General features: G+C 36.2%; 1 protein-coding gene across 14 annotated transcripts in view; it reads left to right on the forward strand.

Annotated features, from left to right (window-relative positions):
• The window catches only part of FUT9 (fucosyltransferase 9), a 105,364-nt gene extending 95,941 nt beyond the window's left edge, over positions 1 to 9,423 (forward strand). For all 14 annotated transcript variants that reach the window (XM_036379997.1, XM_054514262.1, XM_036379994.2 and 11 more), the window contains one exon: positions 344 to 9,423. In XM_036379997.1, coding sequence (XP_036235890.1) covers positions 352 to 1,431 — 1,080 coding nt within the window. In that variant the 5' untranslated portion in view covers positions 344 to 351 and the 3' untranslated portion in view covers positions 1,432 to 9,423. The remainder of the gene's footprint in view (positions 1 to 343) is intronic.
• Positions 9,424 to 9,908: the final 485 nt, after the last annotated feature.

A 9,908-nucleotide genomic window follows, 5' to 3' on the forward strand; every position in this document is an offset into this window, starting at 1 on the left:
ACGCAGGGATAGAATTAAAGGGTAATTTTTTCTGTCTTCTGTGTTTCAAATGCTTGGCCTAGGTTCTGAGCAAAAAAGTTTCTCAATATGTACTGATTCACCAAGTATGAGACATATTAAAATCTTCCTTTTGTCAGTGAGCTTTTAATGTGAAGAAGAGAAATATTGTCACTTTGTCACAGAGTGCAAGAGACCATGCCCTCTCCATTCAAAAGAAATTTCTGAGGTTGCAGTTCATTGTTATTGAAGTTCTACCTATTGTGATGTGTGATTATTTAAACAAGACATATATATGTAATTTAATATGGATATTATTTTCTCTCTCTTCCTCTTTTTTTCTCAGAGCAAATTATGACATCGACATCTAAAGGAATTTTCCGTCCATTTTTTATTATCTTCATTATCCTTGGTTGTTTCATGGCATTTATATTAATTTATATCAAACCAACAAATAGCTGGATTTCTGGTCCTATAGAATCAGCCAGTTCAGTGTTGAAAATGAAGAACTTCTTTTCTTCCAAAACTGATAATCTCAATGAAACTACTGTCTTGATCTGGGTTTGGCCATTTGGTCAGACGTTCGATCTAACGTCCTGCCAAACGATGTTCAACATCCCCGGGTGCCATCTGACTATTGACCGCTCGCTCTACAACAGATCCCACGCTGTCCTCATTCATCACAGAGACATTAGCTGGGATCTGGCCAATTTACCTCAGCAAGCCAGGCCACCGTTCCAGAAGTGGATTTGGATGAACTTGGAGTCTCCAACTCATACTCCACAAAAGAGTGGCATCGAACACCTTTTTAACCTGACCCTGACTTACCGACGTGACTCAGATATCCAGGTGCCTTATGGCTTCATGATGGTTGGCACCAGTTCCTTCACATTTGAAGTACCAAGTAAGGAAAACTTGGTCTGTTGGGTTGTGAGTAACTGGAACCCTGAGCACGCTCGAGTGAAGTATTACAACGAGCTCAGCAAATACATTGAAATCCACACCTACGGACAAGCCTTCGGAGACTACGTCAATGACAAAAACTTGATTCCAACTATCTCCACGTGCAAATTCTACCTTTCCTTTGAAAATTCAATCCACAAAGATTACATTACTGAGAAACTCTACAATGCTCTTCTGGCTGGATCAGTACCAGTTGTACTGGGCCCTTCCAGAGAAAATTATGAGAATTACATTCCAGCAGACTCTTTCATACATGTGGAAGATTTTCTCTCCCCCAGAGAGCTAGCAGAATATCTTCTGATGCTTGACAAAAATAATAAGATGTATCTTAGTTACTTCAACTGGAAGAAGGATTTTTCAGTGCATCTTCCTAGGTTCTGGGAATCACATGCATGTCTTGCTTGTGATCACGTGAAAAGACACCAGGAATACAAGTCCATTGGAAATTTAGAAAAATGGTTTTGGAATTAATTTGTGGGGGGTGTGTGTGGGTGTGTGTGGGTGTGTGTGTGCATTTTTTTGAAGAAGCCAGAAAGGACTTCAGTCCAAGTGGAGAGGAAAAGAAAAGAGAAAAAAAGGAAGGAAAAGAGAATCTCACATCATGGTTTATCAGTTATTCTTTTTTGGCTATCCTATTTATATTTTGTAAGAAATTTTAAAAGATCAGCAGAAGCAGTCATCAGTACTCAGTTTCAAATTATAATAGATATACTAATTATGTGCACTGAAGAGTATTTGATTGCTTATTATAAATTTAAAACAAGATTTTCCACATTTTCTGTGAAACAAGTCCCAGTCTTTCACTTGAAGCAGTAATTTTTAACTTTTTTTTTATTTTTAACATTATCTTTGTTGTTTAACCTATTTGGAAAATGAGGAAACAATTTTTAAATGTCAGAGAAAATTTTAAGAGCATAATTTGTGGTTCCAGACAGAAATGTGTGTAACAGTTCAAAAGACAGTAAAGTTTCTATGTCCATCTTGCATTTAAGAGCACAGTAGAGTACATTACCTAACATTATGGAAGTGTGACAAATTGCCCCCTTTTTAAGGGTAATGAACCTACAACTATAGTTTTTTAAATGTATTAGAATAGTGGATAGTCTTTGTTTCTAAAAAGGTTTCCTAACAAATGGACCCATTATGTTGCTTTAGGAATATCTCTTCTTACCCTCTGAAGAAAAGAGAAGTCATATTTAGAGAAAATGACCAATCCTGGTGACCAAAACCCAGATTCATCAAATTTTTGAGTGTATTCAAATGCAGCAAAACCTTGGCCTTCAATATGTCTCAAGTATTTTTAACTTGAACCAGAGCTTTACATAGTGTTACACTGAGATAAACAGATTTTTTAAAAAAGGTGTTTGATTACATCAGCCTTATGCACTGAATTCAGCTGGTAATTATGGATTTTAGGAGCAGTTTGCTGAGAAATTTTAGAGAGCTCTCTCATATAATTTCTTGAATAATATTGAATTTTCCCCCAATTCTGTAAAGATCTGTTGAATTTTAACTGTAGCTGGACAACTTGATGTTATGACACATAAGCGCGGGGAAAAATTACTAAGCAGTCAATTTTCTGAGAGAAATTTGCTGAAATTCAGCAAATAAGCTATGAGGCTATATAAACTTTCAACTTACTAAGCTAATAAATTTGGGGGGTTGAAAATATTGTGTATGAGAGGTATTAAAAATGAAATCTTCAGAGCAAAAACTGCTATCAATAGTTGATAATATAAGTAGGTTTTTAAGTATCAAATTTGCTCTAATAGCAAAACCGAAATTTTGATGATTGTCATAATTTTAAGATGTCTGCTTCAAACATGTATAATTTGATTTTACTACTTTCTATCAGCTAAGACAAATTTCTGATTGCTATATATATTCATATGTACAAGTTTGGTTTAATGACATAAATGTATAGGTATGCTTTAGTATCAAATGAAGGCAAATCAGCTAGGATTTTCAGGTCAGTGCTGCAAATCACACCTGCTACAGGAAAAAAAAGAAAAAAGTTAAACTGGAAAGACTTCTGCTTGTGAGATGAATAAGACCCTGATCAAGCAAAGTAGTTAATCGAGAAACTGAGACTAAATTTGCAGACAAAAAAGTTGCTGCAGTAAGGAAATGAGAGATAAATTATAAATATTTAGCAAAAGACAGTGGGACTTATTACAGGCTGGAATAGAAACACAAAAGGCTGTAAGAGTAATTAGTTAAATTTATAGGACTCAAAACCCCATGGAAAAATTATAGAATTACTTCTGCTCTGCCTGTGGTTTCAAAAGCTGTATTCTGATCCAGCTAGCTTTCAGTATACTGTGACTCACCTAAACTCACCAGCATTCTAGTATGCAGCAAGATAAGCTTACCTTGAATATTAATGCAATACAAGGAAACTGAGTCTTCTAAAAACAAACTTCTGATGTGCATGTAATATAAGTAGTATCTTATGATTTTGAGGCAAGTTTCTTTAGCCTATAGTCTGTCCTACAGGACATCATAACATTTTGTTTTCAGGAGGACTGTGAAATTCTCAGTGACTGAACATACCACTGGTTTGGCTCAATAACCTGATTCCCTCAGTGCTGGGAATTGACCTCAGTGAAGGGTGAATGTGTACAACCATTCCTCACTTCAGATTGTGAGAGCTGTTCTATGTGTTAGAAGGCCTTAGGTGGATTCAGACTGGTTCCTTGGCAGCAAGTTCAGCTAAGTCCTTATAGTAATAACAAGCAAGAATATATAAAATATATAAATTGTGAAATATTGGTCAGTGTATACACAGGAAAGTTTTGAAATATACTCTGAATTTTAATCCTGTAAGTAATGTCTTTACTTCTGTAAGCACAAGATCCAGCCAGCATGGCTAATCTTAGGCTGAATTTTAAGAAATGGAAAAGTCTTTTGATGGAACTGGAAGGAGTGAAGAGTGTTGTTCTCTTCACAAGAAGAAAAGCTCCACACAAGGCTTGTATATACTTCATTCAGGAAACATTGCTAAAATTGCTTCAAAGATTAATAAAACAGGAGAGAAATCTAATTCAGAATTGTGCATAAGAATCACTACCAAGTCCTAAAAACGTACATGACCCTAATGCCTCACTGGCATTCTTGAAGAGTAAGCGCTGGAACAAAATTGAGCTAATTTTTAATGAAGATTTTAAGGTGATCTGCAAGTATCAGACCTTAAGCAGTTATGGATTGAAATATCTTTGTTGACAGAAGATGAAGCAATTTTGGGTATGTTCAGCCTATGTAGTAAATGATGTGAAGCAATGGATACAAAACATCTGTGCTCAATGCATGCATGAAGGCTGCCTACCTAGACCTAGACACTTAACTCACCTAAGGCTGCTTCCATTCTGTACCTGATATTCAGCTTTGTGAGGTCTGTGCTTCTTTTGTGATCTACTCTACATGGGCAGCAACCATAGACACTCAAATAACAAATCACTGTGAAAGAAAATGAGCAAACTTAAGCAACTGTGGAAGGGACTAGACAAAACAGGTATTGTGCTTTGGTACCACTGGCAAAAGAAGATAATTACCTAAAAAAAGTGAACTAGAAGTTGGGAAATCACACCAGTCCTAATTGTTTTTTCAAGAAATTTCTTTCAGACATTCAGTTTCTTTTGTTTGCTAGCCCACAGCAATCTTGAGTTGCACTCGTCCCAAGTTAACTAAGCAGTCCATGAAGACAGAGGGTAATCACCATCCTTTGTTTTACTTTGGATGATTTTAGGCTCTCTGTCATGCACTGAGCTATCAACATTACTGCTTTTCTCAGTGTGGAAAATAAGACCCAACCAGATAAAATATTAACGGCACATGCATTGCTACCCAACTGAATGTGGACAGGTATAAGACAAAACTGGCAGCAGATCCTTCTAAAGCAGTTTTCCTTTAATTTCATAGACAATGTCCACAGCAGATCTTGCTTAGCATGAGATCCCCATTCCTTAGGGAATCCTGTTGCCACTTTCTTTGAATGCCTCATTCCATATGTCTATACCACAGTGAGCAGCAGCCTGAGTGAAGCCCACTGAAAGTGTGAGACATCCAGCAACATATTTGTCTTTTAAGAAACAGATCAAAAAAAATGAAAGTTGGACTGAGAGAGCATCAATGTGGGGCTTTGTATAGTTCATGCAGGCTGAGCAAGACATGGGAAATGGACACTACTGAACACAATAAAGAACTACTTGCTCTCTCTGGACACTCACCTTTTTTTTTCTCAAAATAGGCTTTAAAAAAACCACATAATTTTCTCCCATCTCTAAACAAGCAGTTAAGTAACGAATAACTGCTCCTTTTTATTCAAGAATGGGACTCCTGTTAGCCTTGTATTATCTTTTTTATTAGATGCAGAATAACATTCAGGAGAAGAGAAAGGTTTGTCAGTAAGATAATTCTATTTCTTATCTAGATTCAAGGATCTTTATTCTTATTTTCTTATTTGATTTATAAGTCTTCATGAAGCAACACCTTCTGGACACGATACAAAAAGGCATTAAGAGTATGCAGATGACAATGAGACTTAAGTGTGTCCTTAATTTTAAGAGCATCTTAAATGCTTTAATGCACTGGGGCTCCAGAGAATGTTTTCATTGCCTTTAGGAATTGTGCCAAAGAGTGGAATTTATAGACATCAGCAACCAATTTGTGCAGCCTCTTCTGCATCATGTACATAGAGAGTAAAGATTGGCTGAGTACTGAATAGTCTGCACTGAAAGCCCTGGATTCATTCTGATTTGGTGTCTAACCAATAAATCTTGGCCCAGCTCTTCTGCTCCTCCACCACCTCAGGCCATCCCCTGAGCACAGCACCTCAGCTTACAGCCTGCCCATGCTATGCAGGGTCACTGAACTTCCATGTGACATGAGGAAGCCAGAGAGGCTGAGGATGCTGAGATAGTATTTCAAGGCCTGTCCAAGGATGAAAGCATAAAACCTGGTCATGTCCTGAAATCTGGACTCACTGTGCCCTACAGAGAGTCAGTCTCAGCCACAGCTGATTTTCCTCTGAGGAAAGTATTTGGTTCATTCTAGGTGAGACTGTGAGTAATCACTGTGTGTGCAAAGTGGGAACAAGAGGTGTCTCTGTGTAGGCTGACAAGGAAGCTTCTGACCTATTTAAACCTAGCAGTGAAAATTAAACAAGTACTCAAGTGTTTCCTTGGTCAAAACTAGTGTGTTATTGAGAACAGAGTCCAGGGGAAGTATTTGCATACTCACCTACCAGCTGGTGGGCTTTTTCATTAATTTTGGCTGACAGTTCTGTTATAGCTTTTTTGTTTGTTTTTAATAAAAGTGATTTGAAAATGTTAAAAATCAATCAATATGATTCATGCAAGATAGTTATTTCACCTTTATCTTTTGCTTCTTCCTTGGGCAAATCTTCTACCAGAGTTAGCAGGTGATTTGGGAGATTCCTATGCTAGTAACAAAGGATTGAGCCAAGGATGAATGGCTTGGGTAGAAAACCCTGTCTTGTTCATTGAAATTTCCCTTCTGATTTTTGAATGTGCAGTTAGTGCTATGGACAATTCTACATTCAGAGAATCAATGTAAAAAGTATACTGGTTAGAGATGCTCATAAAAGGTACAGAAATACCAATAAATTGATTAAATAAACTATGCAGTGGCAATTTTAATTCATGGCACTATTGCTAGAGGGTGATACAGATGATAAAATCATCAACTTGTGAGAAATAACTTGGCCTAGAGACATCATCCAGCAGTTTTCGTACTGGAGGAAGTCACTTCATTACTCCATCGCAAATGTAATTAATTGGCAATCTTTAGTGTCACCAACTGACTGAAAGCAATAGTCTCTGTGCAATGAGTATCTCAGAGGTTTGCTCACGTGGCAGAGAGCCTCTGACCCCCAGGTTAACAGCCTGAATTAGGAGTTGCTTGGTACAGGTCACTGTTTGGCAGCCTCTAGCAGGTGGTTCTGTGGTCGCAGGTTTTGCATTGCTGCTTTCAGCCAGGGAAGGCAAAGAACAGAGCTGAGACTCATCTGACACCCTCTTCATGGCACACTCACAGAGGGGTTTAAGACACTCTCACTCCTGTAGCCTATACCCTGCCTGCCTATGAGAATGCAGAAGACTTTGCTGTTCCAAGTAATAAGAGAATTTTCATTTTTTTGAGGTGTGGTGCCAGTCTGTGCAAATGAATTATTGATACTTGGGGGAACTCCTCATTAACATTCTTAAGTAATTAATTAGCAGGAAAATAATTTAATCATTGCAAGTTGGCAGCAAAAGCAACTGTTTGTTATTCTTTATTATGAATTAGTCCAGTGGAAAAGAGGATTTGATGAAACTTTATCCCCCTGGCTTGATATAGCCTAGTTGGATCCAGATATAGAAACATGTTTGATAGCAAAATTTGAAAGATATATGGTAAACCAACACATATATATAAAGTTGGGACAAATTTCCTACAGAACCTTGAAACTATAAATAAGCACTTTAGCAGTCACCAGACAGAAAATGTTCCCATCAATCCATTTCTTTATAACATCATAAGAAAAGCCAGCCTGATATATGCTGTTTGGCAAATAAATTAATTACAAAACCTACATTTTCTTTGCTGCTTTGTAACACAAATAAGAGCTGAGATTAAAAAGTTTGGAAAGTTAACTCCCTTGGTGTAATTTAATGTTTTAAAGAATCCATGGACACGCTGAAAAGAAGTGAGAAACTTTTCCATCTATACAAAATTCTAATGTGCCAAACTGTTTCCAGTGAATGAACAACACAGTTAAGTATATTGACTTTTTATTAGGATTTACAAAATCTTCTATTAACGCACTGTAATTTTGCACTATTTTGTAAGAAAATTTAAAAAAAGGAAAAAATAAAAAAGGAACTGAAAAAAGAAACAGAAAAAAAATCTAAAAATAGATGCCAAATGTATAGTTTGTAAAATACTATTTTTCTGATATAAGGTGTCATTACATTGTGAATCTAACTGTGTTATTGTAAACTGTGAAAAATGTGATGTTCTGTTGTGACACAGCCTATGAAGGGCCATTTCTAACACAGATAATTCACCTGGACTTGTTTATATGAAACATATTCATAAACCTGAGATCACTTTTATACTTATTTTTCTTAGACTATTTTTCCACATTTGCAACACAACTGTTATTTTATATCAAACATTAATTTTGCTTTAAAATATTATTTGAATAGGTGGGTGAGCGTCTTAAATGTGCCAGAGATTCAAATCTGTAACAGAGATAATTCAGAAACTATTCTTTGCCAAACTGTAATGCTAGTAAAATCAATGATGTTTTGTTGAAAAATGGGCACACTGTCAATAAACATAAGTTTCTAGTCCAATAATGATGACAATGTCACATTTTCTAGGATAAATGCCCGGTAGTTACGAGCTGCATTTCCCTGCTGTCTTTGTGAATGTTGAGGAAACAAAACTGTGTGCCATAGCTGAATGTCATAGACATTCACTTACCTAAATAATGTGCCATGGGTTTTACCTCTGAGATACATTAATGAGGATTAAGAGGAAAAAACAAGCTGTTTGTCCTGATTCAATCTCAGTTTCTGTGATGGGTCACATGAAAATGGGGTGGTTGTCGAGGCAGGACTGGGACAACCTCAGCAGGGAAACTTCTGTGTGTAGAAATGTGTGGGGACTGCATTTATTGTGTTAGTGCAAGATCAGGACCAAAGTCCCTTTCTTTTACATTTGAACTTGCACCCATAACACTGAGTGAGATCTCATAGGAACCCTTTCTTCATGTTCCCAGCTAATTATATTCCTTGTACTGACAACTATTATGTGTTTTATATAATATATATATATAATGCATAAACTCATGTGTAAGAAAGAGTAACCATGGCAAATTGAATCTTAATAAAAATAATAGAAACCATTCTTACCTGCAGGCACATTCTAAGATGCCATGTTGAAAGATCCTGTAAAAAGTGTATTTTTTATTTATTAGTGATTGTATATTTTGCCCCATGATCTAGACATTTTATATCAGGGAGTCTACCAAAAACCGTTTTTTTCTTCCCTTTGAACACTACCATCACCTGAGATGCATCTGGAAACTGTAGAGGTCAACCACTGATGTTTTGTGGTAATTTTTTAGTATGATGTTGTTGTTGAACTTTCTTCTGATTACCTATAGATATGTTCAGAGTTTTCAACATAATTTAACTGCAGACTGAAGATACCAACTGAATGAAACTACAGGTTACCATAATTATTTCAAAGACTCTCACCATTTATGTGAAATTAATATTTCAGAACACTGATTCCAAGGTGGTTAACGAGCAGATCATTGACTCTTATTTATTGAGCACTGGAATTCTCCCTAAAGGATAAACACTGAATCATGTAAATAATAGTGCTCTATATAAGCTTAACAAAATATTGTAATAGGTATATTTAAAATAAAAAGAGAACATTCCAAGTGTACTATAGTCTCTGATCATTATTTCATAGGTCTGATGTCACACTTTTTCTTCTTGTGGTACTTCTCATTAAGAGCCTGATCTGAAGATTGCTGCTACTCATAACCATGACTTCTAGCAGAGATCTCACAAACAGAATTTTGGTTCTTTTTAAGCTGTTGCACACAAAATTCCTCTAAGAGCTCAAGGTCAGACTGAATTCATACAGACTGTCATGTGAGTTTACTATGCACAGCAACCAGCACAGATGAATTAATATGATATTGTAATTAACGTTACTTTGCCTTGTTTTTAACAATGATCTTTAATTTTTTTCTGAGGAGTGGAATAGTAATTTACATGGTCGTATTTCATTGCTTTATCTACCGTACAAATAACCTACATTTGCAGAGATTAACTGTATCTAAAATAGCAAATGGTTAAAACAATGGTGTCAGATTTATTTCTAAATATTTATGCAAACAATGGAAATAGCTGCCATTGAAATAA

The sequence above is a fragment of the Molothrus ater genome, chromosome 3, assembly GCF_012460135.2.
Source record: "Molothrus ater isolate BHLD 08-10-18 breed brown headed cowbird chromosome 3, BPBGC_Mater_1.1, whole genome shotgun sequence".
NCBI lineage: Eukaryota > Metazoa > Chordata > Aves > Passeriformes > Icteridae > Molothrus > Molothrus ater.